The 23,997-nt window shown below is 43.2% G+C and overlaps 1 protein-coding gene across 7 annotated transcripts in view; it reads left to right on the top strand.

Annotated features, from left to right (window-relative positions):
• The window catches only part of igsf9bb (immunoglobulin superfamily, member 9Bb), a 60,804-nt gene extending 37,171 nt beyond the window's left edge, over positions 1–23,633 (top strand). The window contains exons 8-21 of one of the 7 annotated variants that reach the window (XM_076019978.1): positions 2,394–2,536; positions 2,626–2,766; positions 2,851–2,967; positions 3,417–3,567; positions 4,140–4,263; positions 5,557–5,732; positions 7,684–7,910; positions 9,248–9,332; positions 12,610–12,774; positions 12,920–12,965; positions 13,767–13,853; positions 15,305–16,942; positions 22,033–22,160; positions 22,950–23,633. In XM_076019978.1, the coding sequence (XP_075876093.1) occupies positions 2,394–2,536; positions 2,626–2,766; positions 2,851–2,967; positions 3,417–3,567; positions 4,140–4,263; positions 5,557–5,732; positions 7,684–7,910; positions 9,248–9,332; positions 12,610–12,774; positions 12,920–12,965; positions 13,767–13,853; positions 15,305–16,942; positions 22,033–22,160; positions 22,950–23,164 (3,443 nt within the window). In that variant the 3' untranslated portion in view covers positions 23,165–23,633. Of the gene's footprint in view, positions 1–2,393; positions 2,537–2,625; positions 2,767–2,850; positions 2,968–3,416; positions 3,568–4,139; positions 4,264–5,556; positions 5,733–7,683; positions 7,911–9,247; positions 9,333–12,609; positions 12,775–12,919; positions 12,966–13,766; positions 13,854–15,304; positions 16,943–18,043; positions 18,090–22,032; positions 22,161–22,949 lie in introns of those variants that run through there. The other 6 variants (XM_076019980.1, XM_076019979.1, XM_076019985.1 and 3 more) reach the window with 6 other exon arrangements.
• Positions 23,634–23,997: the final 364 nt, after the last annotated feature.

Here is a 23,997-nt window from a genome sequence, read left to right on the forward strand (position 1 = left end):
CCACCTTCCCCCCTTCCCCGCTCTGACTGCATTCCCATTCGCCCCTGATGATTTTTTCCCCCCATCTATATTTATATGCACGCCGACACCTCCCCTCATCCGCTCTCTGATTGGCTACCTTCTCGCTCTGCCCGTCCATAAAAGCTCTAACGCAGCCCATCAGTTCCACCGCGCCGCCGAGAGATGACGTGCCGCTCGGGGTGGGGGGTGGGTGGGGTTTGCCACCTTCTAAAAAGCAGCTGTCTCTTATTTAGGAGCAGACAGGTGGAGACGGGCCGAGCCGTGAGATCAAAGTCCTGGCGGTGACACGGCCAGTAGTCAAGGCGACAGACAGACATTTCGCATTCCCTGGCTCTCCCCGTGGGGATGGAGCAGGTCGAGGGTGAGGGGTTGCTGCTGGTGGTGGTGCTGCTGGTGGTGCTGCTGGTGGTGCTGCTGGTGGTGAGAGGTCAGGCTGCTTTCAAGTGAATCCCAATAAAGGGGTTCGTCTTCGTTTTTAAGTGAGGAGGACGACGTGCGACTCTTAAAGACGACGAGGTTTGAACTGAAACCGACTGGTTGCTTGTTCTTAAGGGAAGCCCCGCCCCCCCCTCCCCACCCTTCACCCCCCCACTTACTCCCCCAGCACCCTCTGCCTCGCCTGATGGCTGCGCGCGTGGTGACTGTGTGACTCTGCCTCTGCTTGTGCGTACGCATGTGCGTGTGTGTGTGTGTGTATGTGTGTGTGTGTGTGTGTGTGTGTGTGTGTGTGTGTGTGTGTGTGTGTGTGTGTGTGTGTTTGTGTGCGTGCGTGCGCGCAAATGTGTGAAGGCTCGTGACGAACAGAGGCAGCGCTACACCAGCGGTGAGAGAGGGGAGGGAGGGGAGGGGGGCACTGAGAGAGGGGATTACATCATTGGCTTTTCTCTCTCAGACTGCAGAGGGCTCTCTCTCCATCTCTCTCTCCATCTCTCTCTCCATTTCTCTCCATCTCTCTCCAACTCTCTCTCTCTCTCTCTCCAACTCTCTCTCTCTCTCTCTCTCTCTCTCTCTCTCCCTCTCCCTCTCTCTCCACACACCCTCCCTCCCCGTCTCTGTCTTTCCATCCCGCTCCTTTTCCTTCTTCTTCTTCTGCTTCTTCCTCTTCTTCTCCTCCCCTTTTGTTCCCCCTCCCTCTAATTATCCATCTCTCTTAATCCGTGACATTCTCTCCTCTCCGTCGCGTCCACGCCATCCATCTCTCCTCCGGCGCCCTCTGTTCAAATGATTATGCCACAATCGCCCTCCCCTCCCTCCACCTCCACACCCCCCCACCCCCCTTTATGCTTTCTCTTCCCTGACCATGGCCACTGCCAGTGAGCGACTCCCCTGAAGCAGCGCGGCACTGGGAACCAGTGTTTAATGAGCGATGGAGCCGTCTGACGGCTATATTTAGAAACTTGGCAGATATTCTTGTCTGTTCGTGCCGGTGGCGGTGGCGGCGGCGCTGCTCCTCCTCCTCCTCCTCCTCTTCCTCGCGGCTCTTTTGTGGCAGAGCGCCGCCGGGCCGGCGGTTAGGACTTTGGAGGACACGGGTTGTCGTACAAAGTTGTTCTGGCAGCGGTGCCGCCATCGATCCCTCGCAGCGCCTCAATCCCTCTATCTCGCCGTGTCACACTGCCGCTCGCACCTCCTCCTCCTCCTCCTCCTCCGCCTCCTCTTTTTGCCAGCCTTGCTCTCTCTCTCTCTCTCCGCCGACAGCTTCCCTCTGCCTTACGTCATCGAGTCACATCTCCCTCTCCCTCTCTCACCTGTTCTTTCCCACGCCTCCGCTCAGCCTCCCTCCTCCCTCCTCTCCCTCCAGTCTCTGCTGCTGCGCTGATGGTGCTTATCCCTCCTCTCCTCACTTTCACCACTTCTCCTCCTTATCACACGGAGCCCACTTTGAAGCCCTCCTTCCTGACCTCATTAAGGCACCACGCTGCTCCTCGCCCCTCGTCAGAATTCAGGATGTAGGACGGAAAACTTTTACCCCCACCCCCCCACCCAACCACTCCTCCTTCTTTCCCTCCTTCTCTTCCGAGCGCACTGCCTGTTTCTTCATGCAATATTTGTGTTGCATTTAAAACACGATGAAGTTCGTTAATAAGCACGTTCTAACCAGCGCAGTGGCCAAGTGGTGGAGCGTCATAGCTTAGACTTTAAAAATGGTACCATTGCCTCCCTGCTTGGCACTCAGTACTCTGGGTTGGACTTCTTCCCAATGATCCCTGAGCGCGGCACTGCTGCTCATTCAAGGTCAAATGCGGAGGACAAATTTCACCCCCTTCAGCATGTGACAATCAGTGGAACTTTAAGGTAAAGCTTAATGTCGAGCAATGATACTATGATACTATAAAGCCTTCTAGCGCCATCTTTTTGTTGTGTATGACTAGATCCTGCCCGAGTTGTCAACATGCCCTCGGTTATCTACGTGGCTATTGGTCTGCCGGGCTTCATCCGCTGTCCTGTCGATGCCAACCCCCCTGTAAGTCTGGTCAAGTGGAAAAAAGACGGCCTGCCTCTCCGGATAGAGAAGGTGAGCTCGCAAACATTGCTGATAATTGTGAAATTCTTCTCCGTCTCTGCATTGGCTGAACTCTTTGTTCCGTGCCGCCGTGTCCTCAGTACCCTGGTTGGAGCCAAATGGAAGATGGGAGCATCCGTGTGGCGGAGGTGACGGAGGACTCTCTGGGCACCTACACCTGCATGCCTTACAACACCCTGGGTTCTATGGGATGGTCCCCTCCTGCTCCCCTGGTGCTAAAGGTGCTCCTGCCTGCCATGCAGATTGGCCGACGCTCGCTCCGGAGTTTGTCTCACTTGTTTGGTTTGATGACACCTTGAACACAGGACCCTCCCAAATTCTCAGTGGTTCCTGGTGGGGAGTATCGGCAGGAGGCTGGGAGAGAGCTGGCAATCCCCTGTGAGGCAGAGGGAGACCCCTTTCCAAATATAACGTGGAGGAAGGTATGTTTCAAAAGCACCATCTGCTAAATTATGAATTCAGCAGGTGCATGTATAATGGAGTGAACCATAGCGACTACTTTCCCACAGCACTTCTGAGAGTCTTGGTACATTTTTTTTATTAAATCTCCATTTCTAAAAATGGGACCTGTGGTGGCTGCCCGTACTGTATCTAAACTGCTGTTTATTCATTTTAATGCTCCTAATCACCTTTTACTCAACTCGGTAAAAGCCAATATTTGCCATCTTGCCCTTCAATAGTGATTTGACTGCCAGGTGTAACACTCATTCGTCTGTATTCCCCTCAGTTAAACTTCTTCCCAGACCACGTTTGGCCTGATAGCTGATTTATTTCTTATTTGACTTTATTTTGAAGTTGTGATTGCGTGCTCTAAACTACTTTGGTCCGTTCTCTCTCTCTCCTTGTGTTTGCTTGGCTGACTGGGTGGCAGGTAGGGAAGCCCAGTAAAAGCAAGCACAACGTTCTGCCTCGAGGCAGCTTACAGTTTAAGTCTCTAACTAAGGAGGACCACGGGGAGTGGGAGTGTGTCGCCACCAACGTTGCCACGAGCATCACTGCCAGCACGCACGTCCAAGTCATAGGTACTAATTATAAACTCCTATTTGAAAAAAAAAAAAACTCGATCTGTCGGTCATGTTCTCGTGCCATGTGCTTTTTGCTCTACAACATCCATTTTTCATGCGCATTTCAGATGTTAAGGGAACAAAGGCTGAGATTATTCAGACACGTGCAGAGGAGGGACGGTGAATAGTGATTAGTGAAATCGGTAGATGGATGCTGAGGCTGGAACTGCCAAGGCAGGAGGCCTGGTGGAAGACTGAAGGGGAGATTAATAGAGAAAGGACATGGAGTGTGTTAGAGGTTAGATGGAGGAAGAGGATCGAATAGAATAGAAATTGGGAAACTACACAATTGAACACAATGATCGGCTTTGGCCACGTCTGTAGGGAGAAAAGAAGACTGATCATTTTTCAAGGCATCATATTCTATTAAAAAAAAGCTTTTGATCTTTTTTTATTTTGTGTGGGCGGCTGGATCAAAACAGGTGTCCGTTTGACAAGTTAAATGAATACATTGTATCACAGCAAGACTGCCCAGTGACTCACTTGCCCTTTTACCAGACGCCTTTGTTGCTTTGGCCCCTTTCCTCCAGGCACAAGCCCCCACGCCCCCACCAGTGTCCACGTGGCAGCGTCCTCCACCTGGGCCAACGTGTCCTGGGAGGCCAGCTATGACGGAGGCTTCCAGCAGACATTCTCAGTCTGGTACGGCCTTGTGTGAGTCATCCCAGCATGCTTTGCTTCCTGCTTTTTTCTTCTTCCAATGCATTATCTGTTGTTACTGAAAATGTCTTTTTCAGGGTTGTGTTCAGAACAGTTGTGAAAGCAAAGACATGGAAAATACATGGATGTCCCGTGTGTGTGAGTTTGCATCTCCAACGGTGGTTTTTTTCTGCCAAAAAACCTCCCCCCCCAAAAAAACACTTGCAACTAAACTGAACATGACCCAGAGTCTTCTTTCCTGCTGCTGCTACTGCTTTGCTGCTGCTTGGCTGGGGGACAAAACAATCTTTTATTCACTTTTCTTACCTTGAATGTTGCAGCCATGACCAATATAAAGTCTAAGTCTTCCTGGTAGGTTGTATTACTTGTGTGAAAACTGTGTTTGAAGCATTTGTCAAATGTCCATTACATTTTCCTTTCATTCCTGGGCTGGAATGTTGAAAATGACAAACACCAGATTGTTTAATACAAGTTCTGGTTAAAAAAGGAAGTTGACAAATGGATGAACATCAAGTGAGATGAGATATAGTGTGTTTTTATTTTAAACTGTGCAAAGTGAATTTCAATCTCTTCATCAAACTTCCTAACATGCAGCACAACATATAGTTACTAGAATCAGATGCTTAAGAACAAAGAAACACAGCTGGAACATTTTATTAAAGTTTTTGCTTCCTTAAAAAGTAAATATTTGGTGAATCTCACTATGGACTCTACTAAATTTGCAGGATTTATTATGAATTTTTAAAATTACTGTACATTCTATTATTCCACGTCTTCACTATCATGATTATTATTATGATTATTAATCATTATAATAATAAGATGGCATCAGCAGGTACTCAAATTTCCCTTTCTCTATATTTAAAGCTGCACTGTTTACTTTTGAGTACCTTTCTGCAGTAGAAAACAATGTGCTGCATGACAAACGTACTACGTATGACATATAGATGCAATCGAAATGTATGTTGTTCCTCTGATTTTGTAAACCAAGTGCTGTTGTGTTGCTGAATGTACGTATGGCCTGAGCAATATGCAAAGCTGAGCACAGCATGGGCTTATTATCATCGAGCATTGTGGATTAAGTGAGCAATCAATAATTCATGGCAGAAGTACTTCATTTTTTTGTTATTGCTGGATCAATGGTGGATGTGGTGTTAAAAATGAGCAGTGTATTATTATAATGTTATGACCTTATTTACTTATTTATCTATTTATTGTCTCCATGCTAAACTTTTTTCTTCCATCGTCTGTCTTGTCTGCTCACTTCTCATCCTGACACCTGAGCAGGGTGAAGAGGGAGCATCTAGGTCCACACGACTGGGTCTCCATACCCGTGCCTGGAGGTCACGATTGGATGGTGGTGCCCGGCTTGGAGCCAGAGACAACTTACCAGTTCAGCGTCCTGGCCCAAAATAAGCTTGGCACAGGCCCCTTCAGCGAGGTTGTCACTGTGAACACACTAGGTGAATGGCACACGACTGCTCGACCGGAGCGATAGGTTTCCAACATGAAAACGTCTTTGGCAGGAATTCACCTAAGAGGATTACACAACCTTCTGCTTGAAAACAAACAAACAGACAAACAAAACTTGGTCATTTATGTCGCCACATCTTTTCTATTTGGCTGTGTTACTTGTATCGCAGATTTATAAACCTTGAATTATGAACTAATAATCCTCGATATATTTTGTCTCTGAAGCAAGAGGTCTGGAAAGACAGGGAGCGAATGGAGATATTATTACAACAAGACAACGACAAGTCAATAGTTCACGTCAGTTACCGTTCTAGTGGATGTAACAATCCGTAACTACCAGAGAAGTCTGAGTTAGCATTTCTTAGCATTTAATTAGACTGGAACTGGTGTGCCAGTACAAGTATCTTGTTTTATGTTACACTTTTAATTTTCCTCTGGCTATACATTTATGATATCTGTAATAACAGAAAAAGAGATATTTACTTTTTAAAATAATCTGGGAAAGCTACCTTGTCAGTGCTTAGCATTTGTTTTAATAACGTCCACTATTTGTTTCCGAGACAAAGTGAGGTAGAAGAAATGTATTCAGCTGAAGTGAAGGTGTCATAATTATGTCTTTGAAAATTCAACAAATGAATAATGCCTCTTCACATTCCCTCTCTCACCCACAAAGCATAAACCCTGTGAGGAAAGGATTTAGCCCGGCGGCTGCATGTCGTTTGAAAATGTACCATTAATTACATTCACCTCAGGTGTCCTGTGACAACAGTGGGGTTTCATTTTACATCAACAAAAAACGTTGTGGCGAGCTGTACGTAGGCTTCTGTCCTTCCATCCTCTGCACCCTCTCCACTGCTGCACTCAGGGTCTCGGGGGTCTGCTGGAGTCGATCCCACCTGTCATAGGGTGAAGGCAGGGTGACACCCTGGACAAGTCGCAAGTTCATCGCATGGCCACATCGAGACAAACAAAGACATACAACCATTCACACACACACACACACACACACACACACACACACACACACACACACACACCTTCGGATTATTTAAAGTTCCCAATTCACCTCACATGCATGTTTTTGGAGTGTGGGAGGAAGTTGGAGAACCCAGAGAGAACCCACGCAGACACTCGGAGAACATGCAAACCCTGCATGTAGACTTCCTCTTTAATGTTCATGGTGACTGCTTGTATTAACAAGCTTCAAGTTTCTACTTGTGTTACTGGAAAGTGAATCTGATGTCTTTTCAAACGATAACAAGCAGGCCAGACCAGCAGAGGAATTCAATCACCTCACAGTCACACTTCACACTCCCATTAAACGTCAGGCTTAGGGCTGGGAAACCAAACTTTGATACATTTGTAGCACTGACCGAAATGATTAGATCCTTTTGAAATTAGAAAAATGATTCATCTTTTGTTGGTAAATTCCATTATCCAAAAAAGTAACGCCTAGCGTTGTCTGCCAGCCAATAACCATTTGTTGGTTACAAACAAATGGCAACCTGTGTGTTGCTCCCCTATATTAAGGTTATTCACAATCGAGCAAAATGCAACATTTGTGGCAAGGACATAGCGAAAAGCACGAAAATAACAACAGACTTGATTTGGAAGGAAATCCTGATTTGAATCACAAGTGAAAATGGTAAATGCATTGCAATGCATTTTTGTTATTGTTGAACATCTCATGTTAAAAAAAAATATATTGTTCTGGAACCAGTATTGAAACCAAGGTTTTGAAATTGGCATTGTATAAAAACATTTGGAATGGTACCCAACCCTAATCCCAGTCTTAGCCCAGTCAAAACCCACTTCGGACGCCTCAGTGTGGATATGTGGAAGGATCTGATTGAATCGTGTCTGGCTGCTGGATTTGCTCCGCGAGTGTCTGTGTTTAAAAACTCCCTCAAACCTCCCCAAATCCCCGTGTGCTCCCCCCAGTATTTCCTACAAGTACCCCTGAACCATTGGTGCTGCTTACCCCACCACGGTGCCTCACAGCCAATCGGACACAGCAGGGAGTCCTGCTCACCTGGATCCCGCCTGCCAATCACACAGCACCTATCCAGCATTACGTCATGGAGTTCCGCCTGGGCGAGCGTTGGGAGGTCTTGGACGACAGCATCCCTGCTGGGGAGCCAGAGCTGCTGGCTCGAGATCTGATCCAGGTAAAACACAGCCAGGCGGCCCATCGTGCCGAGTTACGCCAGGGCGGCAGCTGCCCTGCAATGATGAACAGCTTTGTTGAAAGATACAAGAAAGTCAGCAAGAAAGTCATTCCAGTTTAAAGGCTCAACAAAAAACTCTTACTGACTTGAAGCAGTGGGATTAAATTGGTTTGTACTTCCTCTCACTGCCTAATGAATTTATATAGCAAAGCCTCATGTTTTCATGTTTGTTAAACGCTTCCATCATTGCTGCGGCAGCTGCTGCTGCTGCTTCTGTCTTCTAAGCTGCCGCCCACTTGCACTGTACATTTAACCTGGCAAGATTTAAAATGACTTCTGTCTACTCCCCTTAATTGTGTGTTCATAAATCTTGACGCCGTATTAAAAAATCTGAAACTTAATGCCTCGGCCATGAAATAAATGACTGTTAACATTTTTAATGTGCTACCAAATGTTTCAATGTTTTTGATACAGTAGGTTCTCTCAGAAACAAGCAGCAGTCAGAGACTGAGATGTATTTCTGCAGACATTTTTAAGCATTGCCCCCCCCCCCCCCCCATTCCTTTTTATCCCTCATCTTTAAGATGTGTAAACTTCGTTTTTCTGCCGTATCCATTGGTCACTGTCAGGTGCATGCAGATGTCTCGGTGTCTCTTGCAGCAAACACCCACACATCTCTCCAGCTCTCCTTCCCAAACACAATGTAACTACTGTACTGCAAATTTGTTGATGCCGCAGCGAAGAACATTCGTCCATAGTGTTCTGTTTTTGCATTTGTCACCTTCTGCTTTCAATGCTGTATTTCACATGTGAAAGCCAAGTTCTGCTGATAATGTTCCCTTACCTGATGGATGTGCCTTTGTGATTTTGTGACTAGTGGCTTTAGAGCATTTCGATGAGGTAAAGTTTTGTTATACGCACAGGTAATTTTTCATCAGTGTGTTCAAATAATTTCAGTCGCACACTGACAATTAAGGTTTAAGGATGCTTCTCAAAAATCCATATCAATTGAACTGGAGCAGCTTTTGGGAGGTGGCTCAGGAATGAGTAAGGCTTGAGAATGATGGATCTTTCTTTCATATTAAATTCACTTCTGTGTGAAAATGTTATAATGTATCAAGCGCATTCAATGAAAACCCACATTAGATCCCTGTGAGCCTCCTTAAGGCTCCTTTTACCATTATGTTATTTTCTATGGCTTCTTGGTATAATATAATGGTCGTTTTTTTTTTAAAGGTGAGGGGTTGCGCCTTTTCTATGTCTTCCTTCATTCTTAATTGACTTAATTGTTTTAGAGTAAACTCTCTAATGCCCAGTATGTGATCTTCTGCACCTAGGAGGCATGGTATGAGTTTCGTGTCATGGCCCTCATGGATGACATGATCAGCGAACCGAGCAACGTGGTCGGTGTGTCCAGCACAGGTGAGCAGTGCATCACTCAAACATTCAAAATTAGTGAGGAAGAGGAGGTGCTGCCGTTGCCAGCTCTGTACGTGAGCACAGTAATATTGCCAACGAAAAAACAAATACAATTTATATTTCCTCAGAGTAAATGTGAAGTGTGTATTTGCCTCCCCATTCAACAGCAATCTGTCTCCGTTATAGGAAAAAAAAAAAGAAGGAACCTTTACAGCTCACTCTCTAAACAGAGTGAAAAAAGGCCTCTTGAGACTCTATGAAGATTGTTATGCCAGTTGTGGGACTGAACCCCTCTGGCAGTAATCTGCATGCTTCACCTCCGGCAATCTTGAAACATTCCTGAGCCAAAGCTCAGGCGATAGATGCTCAGCAACTTCAAATTTACATTCTGCACATTCAGCACTATTAAATTTAAGCGTGCTCTACTCACTCTCCTTTGTACTATCCCCAAAGACTATGACATCATCGGTGCTCCTCTCTTCTGCAGATTGGCTCAGGCGGTTGAGTGCTAAGAAAAAAGGAAATATTAAAGCCAGTCTTTTCTTGGTTCACAAAACAGAGGGTTCTGTTTTGGTGTGAAAACTAAAGCCCCTTAAATTGTGATGTCACAATTCTCTGTGATAAAGGCCACTGGGTGCGCGTCTCCTGGTTAGAGCAGCTGTTTGTAGCATTTATAGAAGATTTGCTTTGGAAGTCCAGGCCTCATGCAGGTGCTTTACTGCCCCCTTCAGTTCGAGTTTAGCACTACGCAGTGCGCAGAGTCATCAAAGGCTTCTACTGCTGAATTACCCATCCATTTATTTTCAATCACCACTTCCCCTGCACTCAAGACCGCAGGGTGCTGGAGTCTATTGCAGCTGTCTAACGGCAGAGTGTGGCTGCACACTGGACAAGTCGCCAATAAATCACAACAGTCTTCAACACCTGTTAACAGTTTAGAGTTACCAATTAGTTCAATGTTCAAGTCTTTTGACCTGGGGAGGATGCTGCAGTACCTGCACAGAACCAGTTCAAAAAAATAATAGGAGCATATGAGCATACTGTACTGTCTTATTGTTGACAAAATGTTCACTTCACACGTCACACATTACTTGTGTAATGTTAAAGTAGCACATTTTTTTTTAGTATTAAGTTGCATTTAGTTTTCCATCCAAATATTTTTTATCGATACATTTGACCAGTCTGAGGAGCGGTGGACAGCCACAGTGCAGCACTCAGTGAAGCCACTTTGACTTTTTTAGCTTGTTAAACAATAAATTGACACATGAATTGCTGAAGATGACAGACTGTCTTTGACCATCTCATTATGGGATGGCTGCTCCTCTGGAGGAGCCACAGCTGTCCTAACTTGTAATGATCTCTTCTATGCAAATTTAACATTTGACACTCTTGTTCGACATCACTTGCACGCAATGAAAATGTAGCTTCAGATGGTCAAAAAAAGGACTGATGGATATTATATATATACAGACCCTTTTCAAAAAATTAGAATATCATGGAAAAGTTCATTAATTTCCATAATTCCATTCAAATAGTCAACCTTTCATAGATGATAGATTCAGGGCCCACAATTTAAGTGATTTCAAGTATGTATTTGTTTATTTTGACATAATTTGGGCTTCCAGCTCAGAAAACAAACGAAAACAGGATTTCAAAAAATTAGAATACTGATACCAGATATATATGGTATGATATTGACATACATATATATATATATATACATATATATATATATATATATATATATATATATATACATATATATATATATATATATATATATATATATATATATATATATATACATATACATATATATATACATATACATATATATATACATATATATATATATATATATATATATATATATATATATATATGTATATATATATATATATATATATATATATATATATGTATATATATATATATTTTTTTTTATTTTATTTTTTTTTTAGCTCACAAAGCATTTATTTCAGTGTGGAGGGACTGTGGGAGTCACCAGCTGAGGCCGAGACTGAATTAAATGTAGACAGAAGAATACGTGGACATGAGAATATTTTATCTTAGACTGTGAAGGTCTGATATGATGTGTATTAGAGCCGACGTTTCCATCCTTTGATGCGATCATAAGTGATAACATTCATGGCGTGGTCGTCGAAAAGTGCCTCAGCTTCCACAAAGTGATTCATTGTGCTTATCATAGAAAACTGAAACTGGGGGAGAGCTTTTGGAATCAAAAGAAGCAACACTTTGTCACTTTGAGACATTGTTGCTGGTTAGTGTTATTTTAGATTTTGTTCTAGGATGCTTGAAGAAAGACCTGTGCACTATGTTAGTATGTTCTCCTCATGCTGGACACCTTGTATGCCATGAGCGTAATTGGTTAAGTTTGCATAAAACAGGGCATTCCTGAGTCCAGCAAAATAAAGTGGCGTAATTGTCTTAAGCCAGCTATGGTTGTATAGAAAAAGAAAAACTTCTCACATCTCAGAGTCAGTTGTCTCCAGACCAGACAACAAACCTTTTGATGTCCTCACCACCTGAGCGAGCCATATTAATCCAGATTTATTTTAGAACTTAATGGCCAAGCAAGATAGATCTTGCCATGAAGTTATCTGAACGGTGTGGTGTAATGACATATTATAATCCATTCATTAAAATATTGAACCCCAAAGGCACCACCGTGATCATTCTTTCTTTTCTTTCCTTTCTTAATTTGCTATTGTGATATCCACTCCCTAATTGCATGTACAGGCACGTTTAAAGACAGGAAAGCCAAGGCTGCTGTAAAACAAGATAAGGTAACTTCTCACTGCCGCCTAGTGTGCAAGAAATGTGATTAGGTGCCCCTGGGGGTTCCTTCCAGTAAAGTAATTGCAATGCACTAACATGCAGGCTCGGCCAAATCGTAGAGAATAAATTCTCTGCTACTAGAAGGGACCTCGGAATGATTTAAGAGTTACATCCAAATTTTAAAAAGCTTGGATCCAAATGGGAATGTCATTCGTTAGATTTGTAATTTCGACAGACGTTTTAAGTTGTTTCATTATAAAGGCACTAAAAAGAGTCAATTTTGTATTTATTTGTATTTAATTTAATTTGTTTTATTCATTTGAGCCCCCTGTCTTCAGCTGCTTTGCTCCATCACCTAACATTCTATAACATAATAAGAGAAACCTTTGGAATTTTACCTCGTTGTCCGGACAGTTGAGTTTCTATGGCTTAATCCCACTGTGTCTTCGCCTGATGTCATCGTTTCTGACTGTCTTTGCAGATTACTTTCCTCCTCCGGAGATAGTGGAGGACCGCGGACTGGCAAGACCGGTGGTGGCTGGCATTGTGGCCACCATCTGTTTCCTTGCAGCGGCCATTCTCTTCAGTACAATGGCTGCATGCTTTGTCAATAAGCAGCGTCGGAGGAAGCTCAAGAGGAAAAGAGGTTGGTGACTGAATCTTTGTCCGCTAACTCTGTGCTGTTTGTCCTGTAATGACATATGGAGCAACCACCTGCTTGTACCCTATGATCCCAACTCAAAACTGAAAGCGTCCTTAAGTTCTTTTCTATTGTCTTCCCTTCTTTACAGACCCTCCACTTTCCATCACCCATTGTAGAAAAAGCATGGAAACTCCGTGAGTAGCTCCGCAACACACAGCAACACACAGCAACACTGCACCGTAAAATGCAACCAACGAAACAACTGTAGCTTGGATGATATTGCTTTACTTTGATGGTTAGGCCATCAACAAGTTTGTTGTCTGTTACTCAGTGTTGGTGAGGTGTGTTTTCCATCTGAGGGTAACCATTTCAGATTCATTCCTGTAGTTTGATGTTTTGTTTCAAAGGCTTCTGGCCTCAAATTAATGTACTTTCATTTATTAGTTGTAATAGTTGTAGCAAAAAGACTAAAAGAAATACACTCATCATAGTTATTTGATTTATGTATGTGTGTGGGTGTGTATGTATGCATGTACATTTTTTATGTTATGGTATCTTATGTTGTATGTTATGTTATGTATTTGGGCTGAAAAAGAAATAACAGAAAAGTGACAAGAACAGCCGCAGTGTTCATTCAATAACATTTGTACTTGACGTGCTCTTACAGTTTTGTTTGGGTCTGGTTTTATTTATTTTTTAATGGTGGGACTAAAACCATCACTACTGTGCCATCAAGGCCTTTTCCTAAGCAATTTACCTGCCCACTTTTATGCTATTGTAACAATAAACCTCTATGCCTAAATCCCTTTTTCCCTTAACTTAACTTAAAGCACTGTTTAACTGGGGTTGCCTGAGAAAATCCAATTCCAGTGAATTTCTGAATTAAAATATTAAAAAGTAGCTAAATTTTCTCTTTTTTTCTGTTAATTTGTACAACAAACCTCTCTGTGGGGGACAGGCTTTGAGTTTACCTCATACTCTTCCCGCTTCTACAGGAGCCCAATTAGCCTCATTCCCAGTATTGATCCCATCCGGGATGGGTTGGACGCAAGCAGGTACAGGCCACAACTGTCCAGTCCTCAGTGAGTGTGCCAGTGATTGTCCTTATTCCCTTTGCACACAATATAGACCCCTGTGCACTTTGGCAAATCCACTGCTCCTTAGACCCCTGACTTTACAGCATGTCTCTGGCCAAATGTCCACCCCAACAGCAATGGTTGTGGTCTGCAAATAATAAATTGAAAGTTTAAATCGAAAAGCCTTGCATGCCAGATTAACCATCCTGCCAGTGATTTATCTCTTTTACCGCACAGTAAGGATGTTTAAAAGGAATTCAATCCCTGGAAGGGAACCAGACAAATCTTCTCCGCCACTGTCCTAGTTTTTATTTGTCGTACTAGGTAATTACAGGAAGCTTTTGTCTGGGTTTTTTGTAAGTGTGAAGAGTTTCGGTAGTTGCTTGACTAGTTGATCATTAGGAAAGAAGTAGCATACAAGATTGAGAGCCAGAAAAGATTCAGTGATCTTTCTGAACAGGTTGCTTTTCACAACCCTTTCTAAGAGATTACTGATAATCAAAGGCCCACTAAGTGCTTGTTTTGCTTTGTAGGTGGGTGACGGTTTGTTATGAGGTATATGAGTGGTCACCTGTGCAAACTTTAGTCAATTCCGCCTTAACCGAGATCAAGACACTACTGAGAGCAGGAATATCGTGGCCAAGAAAAGGACAAGATCAAGACCAAGACCAAGACTGACCGTGTTGACACCAAGACCAAAGCCATGTTTTCACTGCAACGCCTGTAAATGGCCACTTTAAGAAATTTGCACAGTTGCTGGAATTTTCAGTCGGGCAGCTGTCTTCATGTGCTCTCCTAGCTGGCAAATTTCCCGGAATGCCGCTTTATTTTGTTTTTGTTTTTACTTGGGTTAGTTTTTGCAGCGTAGTGCTGAAAGCTCACATAAGAAGCAATGGAGACCATGCAAAACTAGGCAAAACAGGAAATGATGCAAATGTACAAGCCAAGGCAATGCGTTCTTTTTGTTCCTGTTGTTCAGCTCATTGAGTGTCATTTATACCTTTCAAATGTATTTGTTTTCTGCTGATGACATAGTCGTCAACGAATGTAAGTGTCAAAATTTGGAATGCGGAACGGTGCAGAGTCGATGGTGTCACTTCACATATCGTGTGTGAGCAATGTACACAGCGCAATGACGCTAATTTTCGTTTCATTGTTTTCACATGCGGGAAAGAAAATATTACCAGGCACAAAAATTTGGAGTTTTCCAGGCATTTTTTCTCTGTGAAAATGCCGCCTTTTTACATCTGTGACTGTTGTCGCATGAGAGGGAAATTTCAAATGCCTGTGAATTACCTTTTTGTTTGTTTGTTTTGAGTGAAAACAGGGTTCATCTTTTTTTTTTCAATCCCTGAAGCCATATTTGTGCAATTTACCAAACCCTTTCGAAATGGGGCTTATTTAAAAAATAACTGCTTCTAATTCTGTGGCTTGTTTGTTTGTTGCTTTTTACATAGATCATCTTCAGGAAAGGTGAGCCCAGAGAGCATCCATTCTAAGGCATCTCCGTCAGAATCATCTGAAGATAGTCACGACCAGCAAGGAAAGAAACCACCTCCAAGTCCAGGAAAGAAAGACGAAATGTCTTTATACATGAAAACTAAAAGAGCAATAACAAGCAAGAAATATGGCGTGCCCAAGCTTGAAGCTGAAGCAACAACACCCATTGAACTAATAAGCAGAGGCCCAGATGGACGCTTTGTCATCGATCCAACTGACGCCGAATTACCCGTTAAGCACCGACGGATTGAGGGTTTCCCCTTTGTGGAGGAATCAGACCTTTACCCTGAATTTCGCCAATCAGATGAAGAAAATGATGATCCCAGGCCCCTGCCACCAGTTATGGCGCCCCTTCGACCTCACCAGATATCCCCTATCTCCAGTCAGGAGTCCTATCTGCAACCTCCAGCCTACAGCCCTCGTTTCCAGAGGCCTTTTGAAGGTATGACCGTAATGGAGAGCAGTCGGCTCCAAGCCACCGGGCAGATCCGAGGCTCTCTCCATCACAGGGCTTTCTATGGCTATCTAGGCCACCCTGGAGATCACGACCCCCCTCCTCCTTTTTACATGCCCGATACCAGCCCACTTAGTTCTGTCATGTCTTCTCCTCCATACCTCGCTGAAGGTCCTTTTGTTCCCCACATCATTCCTGAAGACTTTGGGGAAGGTGATTTCTCCCAGTATACAGTCTCTGGTTTCCCACTCCCTCTGACGTTCGCCTCTTCCTCGCATTCGCCGGAGATTTGGCAGGGTCTGGATTTTACCTTCGCAAGTCTGGAGGGGCCCCAATTCATTTATCCCCCACACCATCCGTTGCATCCCCGCCACGACTCCCCCTATCCTCCTCCACCCCGTGTTCTTCCCCTTGGTGCTTTCCAGCCCTCCCCGCTTCCAATGCCAACATACCCAGCTGTCCTGCCACTGGAGGCCCCAAAGAGCCACTTTAGCAAGTCTCCCAGCAAGGCCAAGCCTCATGGTTCCCCAGCAAGGCATTTAGCTATGCAAGAGGCACACTTAGGGCAGCTAAGACACACAAGCCACAGCAGAGGTGTGCCAGTTTTACCTTACTCTGATCCAATGGCCCACATTGTCCCGAGCACATTCAGTAGCCTGGATACAAGATGGTTTGAAACAGCACCGCGGTTCAGTCCTAGACAAGCTCGTAGAATGGATTTTGGCAGGCATCAGGTGGTTCTGCAACCCTCCCGACTCTCACCCCTTACTCAAAGTCCTCTCACTTCTCACGAGGGCTCCCCAGAGATCGTTGTGCGTCCCCGCCCTCGTCCCAACATTGACCAGCCCCCGATACCCCCAGAGATGTCTGAGATTACCCTCCTCCCTCCCTCCACAGCCAGCTTCTCAAGGAGATCCTCCCCTTCTTCATCACCTGCCCAAGGCCGGGGAAGCCGGAGAGCAAGTCCCAGCTACCGTTCCCACATGGCTTTTGCCACCACTGCAACCAGCTACCCAGCCTCCCTATCCCCGTCACCCCCCATGGAAAGCAGCAACTTATTTGGGCAGATACCATCTCAGAGGAGGACTGAGGAGGAGATTCTTCCATCTGAGCCCTCTCCACCCCAGTTGTCAGCATCAGGGTAGGTGAATTAGGCATGCAGAAAGGGATTCCATTGAAACCATTTGCCCAAAACCCATAATGCTTTAATGTTTTAAGTCGCTCTAACATTTTGATTAGTAAAGTGCTCTCTAATATCCATCGGTGTTTTAAATCATCTCTATGGCAAATTAGCTAAATAGGTTAGGCTTTTTTTAGCTGTTAACTTGTTATTTGAAAAATTTAATAATTTGTTCAAATGGAAGCCATTTTGATGATTCGTTTCAGAAGCTCATGGTTTAAAGTTTGTCGTTTCATCAATTTGGTCAACGCTGCTTTTCATGTCCGACTTCATGTCAGAGGTATTCACCCATCTAATCTGTGAAGCATTGTTAAAAAGTTAACATTGCCACAAAATACACTGTTTTCCAGTGAACACACTGAAAAGTGATGGCTGTAAGCAAATACATCTGTTGAGCCACTGAGAAAAAGTATTTGCTTCACAGATTTAATGTCAGACCTTTTGGGGCTTTTGTATGCATTTGGATGAAAACTACTTAACTTTCACCAATGCACTGTGTATTTCTTTTGTGGGCAAAACCCCCTTTAAGCCTGATAACACAAAATCATCATTAGTGAATCACTTTTGTTTGTTTTGGTTTTATTTTCATTTTTATCATGCATTCACCTGCTTTGGACTAACTGGGCAAATCTTGTAGTTCAGTATTTGTCAAAATTATTTTCAAGACAAATCAAACATCATTATGTATATCTAGCTCCAAGTCTTGTGAAGATGGCTTTTACATGCGGAGGGATTTTTTAAGAGGAGTCCATCTTGGCAGGCCCTGCGGCCCATCCTTAGTAACCCGACTGCATCAACAATTTCCCCTTACCTTGCAACCTGTCAGATTTCTCCTTTTCAACTTTCCTTTCCTTTTCTGTAACCATCTTCTCCTGCCCTTTAATTACCCCTAGGGACACTCTCAGGTCTGACTACCAAGGAGATGCTGTTGGGCAAAGTGTGTCACAGGGCCTGTCCGCTTGTTCATGTACTGCAATGTCTCCATCATTATAAATTATGGGCAGTATGGTGGTTATTGATGACTCCTGGAGTCTTACCTGCTTTGTTTTTGATTGATCTCAGCTATCTGGGCAGCGTTGTTGTGACCAGGTCCTCTCCACCACAATAGGTAAGGGTTGGATCCATGTCTGAAAGGGGGGGGTCAGCAGGTGGGACTTTTTTTTAATCACATCGTCCTTTAAAGGGGAATACAAGACTTTGAGTCTTTGTTTGATTTGTTCCTTCCTTGAGTCAACATGTCCACTTTATTTTTGGTTCAGTCCTTTTCTTTTTCTTAATCTAGCTCTGCATTTTAAGTTCTGCAGTCTTCAGCACAGTATGCATTCTGACTGACATGCATATCGTGCCTATCTACTGAATTGAAGAGCCAGAGATATATCAACAACATGATTTCATGCTTGAGTGGTTTGCTAATTAACCACATTCACTTGCGTTTTTTAATAATACCAACACCTTGTGATATGTAAATCATTAGCTCCTAATGTGCGCGGTGGTCTTTGTATATTGTGTTTACTGAAAACTGATGTCAGGAGAGTTGAGTTTATTGTCACAAAGTTAGACATAAAAACAAACACACATTTGTGCAAGGCTAGAGTCAGTCTTGCTCCTTCCCAAAAGAGTTGTCAGGATAATTGTGCAAGCGCTAAAGCCAGCACCTAAATTGTAAGAATAGCTATTCTTGGAGTTTGTTGTTTGCAGTGTGTAGGCTTATAGTACACCTGGTACCTACTGTGCTCTTGATTTACCTGATTTAACTTGTGCAGTCTGTGGCATATTAATTCAGTGCCTTAAAATAAGTGTCTTTTTTCAGCCAAGTGCCTCACTTCAGGCAGAAATACCTCCCTTGCCTGAACTTTAAACAAGGATTAAATACCTACTGCACCTGCTTTGCTCCATTAGATTGGCCCAAAGCTTTGCTCATACTTTTGCATGACATCATGGATTCACAGATGGTGAAGCAGATATAGGATTACCATTAAATGGGCTATATGCGATATACCGCTAATTATGGAAAACAAATTTTGCAATGACAGTCCCAGCACTGGCCCTTTTTGAGTGTTGTTCTTCTGCTCCTTGCTTACTGGCAAGGCTGGCCTCATAACCATAGAATTTGTCATTAGTGAGTATCCCCAATGAGAGAGAGATTCTTTAAAGACGCAAATGATGTATTTTTATTGAGTACCAACAAAGTCTTACTGTTCACGCAGTGAATTTTGTGGGATTAGAGTTAATCTCCTTTTTTAATTCAAACACTCTTGTGGGGTTAGGCATAAGAGGTGGCACTGGGTCAATGGGATTGATTTTAACTGATGGCATGTTGACGGCAAGTCATGATGCCCTATCAACTACAAGTAAAAGCATTGTGTATAAATGATGCTCGTATGTTTTTCATTTGAAATCAATCTTTTAAGTACTACTGACCTGCTGAGATATTGAGGAAGGCTTGCAACACCAAATATGTGTTTACCTTGGTTATAAACACCAAGGGCCAGATCCACAAAGCAACTGTGCGGCTTTTGCTGCAGTTAAAACCAGCGCAAGTGGGACAGAAAGAAATGCGTCCGATCAACAGACAGCACGTAGAGCTCCTTAAAGATAGCGTCTGAGCCACAAAGACTTTGTGCTGACTTCCACAAGCCAGAGTGGCCTCTGTCCTCTGTGCAGAGCTTTTGAGGTGTGAATGATATCAACATATATTGGATCATGTGACAGGCCAAATATATGTGTGACTGTAATAGGTAAATAAGAAGCCTGCCAGAGAGTAGGTGGTAAATGTGTCCCCATGACTGACGCGCCTGGACTTCCTTTCAATCGCAACATGTATATTGTGTGTGTTGGAGCAGAGTTTTTGAAATCAGAGCAGTAGACATGATATGAAGGTACAGGTTGCCGATGTAATTCTCGGCATACAACAAACCACATGTATTATGTCTGACGATGTATGGTGCAAGTTCCCGAAAGTGCGCCACTGACTCAGGTGCCAAATTTCTGGCCGTGTTTGCACGGAGTATCATTATGGCATATTTATGGCGAAGACCTTGGTGGAAACGCCACTAAAGTCGCTGAGATTTCGGGAGCAATGTTGTCACAAATTACGATTGTGGTCCATTCTTTGTGGATCTGCACTTATGAGTTTTAATGATTTACCGCTTGATCCTGCCTTACTTTGAGGCCAGTGTAGAACAGAGTGCAACCTTATTATTACCTTATTATATCCAGTGATCTGTTGATCATGAGCTGAGTACACGGGTGTTGTCTGTATTGTTTGGTTCTAAATGCAACCAAAGGTGTTGGATTTAAATGAATTTCCATTATCTACTGTTTTAAACAAGTCATTGCCGATGCAGATGACTCAAGTAGTTTACATCACTTAAACATCATAAAACATGAAGTTTGTTAAGTATGTTTTTGGACAAGGTCCATCAGAGACATACTTTCTTGCCACCTTATTATCCCATTTTGTGGTTGTTTTCTTTTCCTTTTTTTTTCTTTTTTTAGCATTTTAGCATTTTAGCATTCTCCTCAAGCGTGACAGATGCAGTTTATATTTTAAAGATGCTCCAATTACACCAATTGAAAATATTTTGCACCTCAGTGTACAAGAAATATTTTTGTAATATTGGCGTTAAGTTGTAGCATTAGCTTTGTATCCATTGGTAGCATTTTCAACATAGTTTGTAGTGAGCAATATACATTACATGAGTCTACAGTTCTGGTTCAACAATTATCCTGCTTTTTTACTGAAGTGCAAAATTTCAGTCAAAGCTAACATGAAGCCTACACCAGCAGTAATAGCACTTCTAAGTTTGGACTGCAGAACAGTTCTAACTCCCACCTACTGTAAAAGAACATGGCCTGACAAACAGTTTTTGCACTTTTGTTTTATTCTAAGGAACAAACACTTCACCAAAAGCTTAATGAGGGACACACACAGAACCCAGTACCGCCAATTTCTGAGTGACGTTCCCAATGAAGTGCTTTTGAATGTATTCCCCTTTAAAGTCGTGTTCCATGTGCAAACTGCCATGCATGCATCGCTAAATATTGCTCCTCCGTTTAAAAAAAAAAAAAAAAAGAATAAAGAAAATTCAATTGAGAAATCCTTGTTACATTTGTTGTCTTAGTGCTTCGCTTTCCTTTGGCTTATTTTTCATGATGTGACTGTTCCTGAGTAGTCATTTTCCCCTCCCGCCATCTCTCCCCCTGTCAGCATGGTGAAGCCCATTGTAGACAGTATCCATGTCTATGAATACATATTGATGATGCTTTGTTGCTGAGCTGTGATTCTCCCCCTTTACTAACGACCATCGGTTTCTCTCTGCAGCAGCGGGTTGGATGAGGCCCCTTCTGTAATGCTAATTGTGTTCTGTGCATTCAGAGAGATCCGAGTGTGTTTGTTTGTGGCGGAAATCTGTAGGCTGCCCAGTCATAATTGCCTCCATGATTGGGAGGAAGGTCTGTTGATGCTGTCACATGCAAATGAACAAGTTATGCTCCACCTCCAAGAGGCATTTGCACTTTTTGTTTTTTGTTTTTTGTAAAACAAAAAAAAGTTGTTTTTTTAACGATCATCTCTGTGAATATTCTTGCTTATGTTCTCTCTAAAATACTCATTCTTTCTTCAAAATATCAATCTGAGAGCAGTGGTACACATCTAAATACAGGTTCCTAAAAACCTTTTCTAATCCATATCTTGAGCTAGATAGAAAGAAAAATCCTTCAACGGTTTCAAATTGTTCAGGTTAATTCGAGCCCAACATGGCAGCGATTAAGGCCGCCACATTTTCGGACTGTCAAGGCTTGGGGAATTAAGTCTTGGTTCAAGGTTGTGTAGCATTAGAATGAATCACATTGTTGTCTTGACATTTGAAAACTAACTATTTTCACACTGATCCTGTGGAAATGTGCTGCACCTACTGCTTAGCACGTGAGTGCTGCTTTGAGCCTCTTGTGGGTTTCTGGTTTGGTTGCGCTCCGTAGTGCAGAAACACAGACCACCAAACACGCCTGGCCTGGAGTTACCTGTTGTCCCCTCTCTGTTTTTTATACAGAAAACGTCGAGGTGCGCCGAGTGCCCTTCCGGGGTCTGAGAGGATTGATGCACTAAGATACCAACGTATTAAAAAAAGCAAGAAGATGACTATGAACAACAATAACTCCAAAATTAGAAAGAAAACAGGTGCGGATGTTTTTCCAATCTTTTTGCTCTCTTACACCTCATTGTGTTTAAACTAGCGGCAATACTACGAATGTTCTAGAACCTATTCAACCCATTTGGCTTGCATTTGAAAATCTTTTTATTTGCTAATATATGCACATTACATATGCAGCACTACATTAGACACATTGTAATTACAATTCACATGACTGCAATTTCATCATCAGAGAGATGTTCCTTAAAATACACTGTATACAAAATACAGTGTTTGGATAATTGTCATCCTAGGCTCAGGCTTCCATGGTGCCGGCTTCTATCCCAGCTATCCTAGGGTGAAGGTGGGGTTGCACTCTGAACAAGTCTCTCAAGTTCATCAATGGACAGTAGTGGGAGAGAACCCAGACACAGGACAACATACAACCTCCCCACAAAAAAAGAAGAACAACATTCTTATTGTGAAGCTGCTCCATGGATCATAGATCCCCATGGCTTGAACATTGATTACATGCATTAGAGTCAGCTCTCTTTGCATTTACCTGTACAAGTTTGAGAAGGTGTTTAAGCTGGTGATAAAAACACTGGATGTGGTCAAATTTAAGTCTAACGGACAAAGAGCATTACAAATGTATTGGCCCTGGGGTTGATGAGGTTGTAGATTCGAGTCATTGAACTGACATGCAACAGTTGCATTTCCCCCCCATGAGACAAATCCTTTGATTTTGTAGTCGAAAAACTGAGGTACAGCAATAGAATCCCTGCATTGGGTGGTACACTTCGATTTAACCTGCCTTTCATCCCTCCCTCCACCAGGTGTCTCCACCTCTCAGACCCAGCAGGCCTACACCTCTCAGGTACTCCAGCCCGAAGAAGCTCTCTACCTCCGCAAGAAGAAGAAACGGCCCACCCTCTATGATCCGTACACTCGCTTCTCTGCTCTACTGTACCGCCGCCCACTCCAGGAGGACCAGAAGGCCATTTTGGCCAGTATGGACAACATAGACCTAGACCATGCCACCCTCCTTTAATTAAGGGTCTTGACCAAGCCCCCATTCCAAAAACATCTCTATACACTAGGTGAAAACCACAATACTGACACATCAAAGTGCTAGTTTATCCTTCCTTAAGGGCAATAGATTTGGTTTATTCTGTAGCTTCACCCTTGGTCTGTTCAATCCGGATTAGGAAGCATTCCACCATGTTCACAGGCTGATCTGGGATTGTATCAAAACCTTTTCTTTTTTTGTCCAACCCAGAAAATAAACGCAACACATTTTCAATGCTCTAACAAACATATCTTTTTAAGAATGTACAGATTAATAATCACCTCAGAACTAATTCCAGTAAATAGCAGCAGTGGTAAACAGAGTCCTAGTATCTAAAGCTTCTCATTTGAAAAATGGTGTCCTTTTTTGCGGGTAATGGTGTTACTTAATGATGATATCTAATCACATTGTCAGCTTTAAAGAGATAAGATTTTTTTTTTTTTTTTAAAGAGTATCAATTAAATGTACACTCTCAATAGCTTCCCAAGCTTTATCAAAATTTTACTCCAGTGCAAAACAATACTTATATACATATAACTTCCAAATCCCTGTCTTTCCTTCTCTCCTCTTCTTTTTTTTTAAAGAACCCTCGCAGCGGGCGTCAACCTCTTTTTTTAACCTGAAAGTCACCTCACCTACAGTACCAGTACAGTACCTGCCAAATATACCTCAGAGCACAGGACACGAGACCACACAACCGACAGGACCAGCCAGCAGAGCAAGCTAGCTTTCCTCATCTCATTTGGCATCATTCTGTTTTCTGTCCATTCTTGCGTGTACATGTTTTCTGCTTAATTTGAGTTGAGGTCGTCACA

Source organism: Nelusetta ayraudi, unplaced genomic scaffold (genome assembly GCF_046127955.1).
Source record: "Nelusetta ayraudi isolate G7.1 ecotype Tasmania unplaced genomic scaffold, CSIRO-AGI_Nayr_v1 ptg000011l, whole genome shotgun sequence".
Lineage (NCBI taxonomy): Eukaryota > Metazoa > Chordata > Actinopteri > Tetraodontiformes > Monacanthidae > Nelusetta > Nelusetta ayraudi.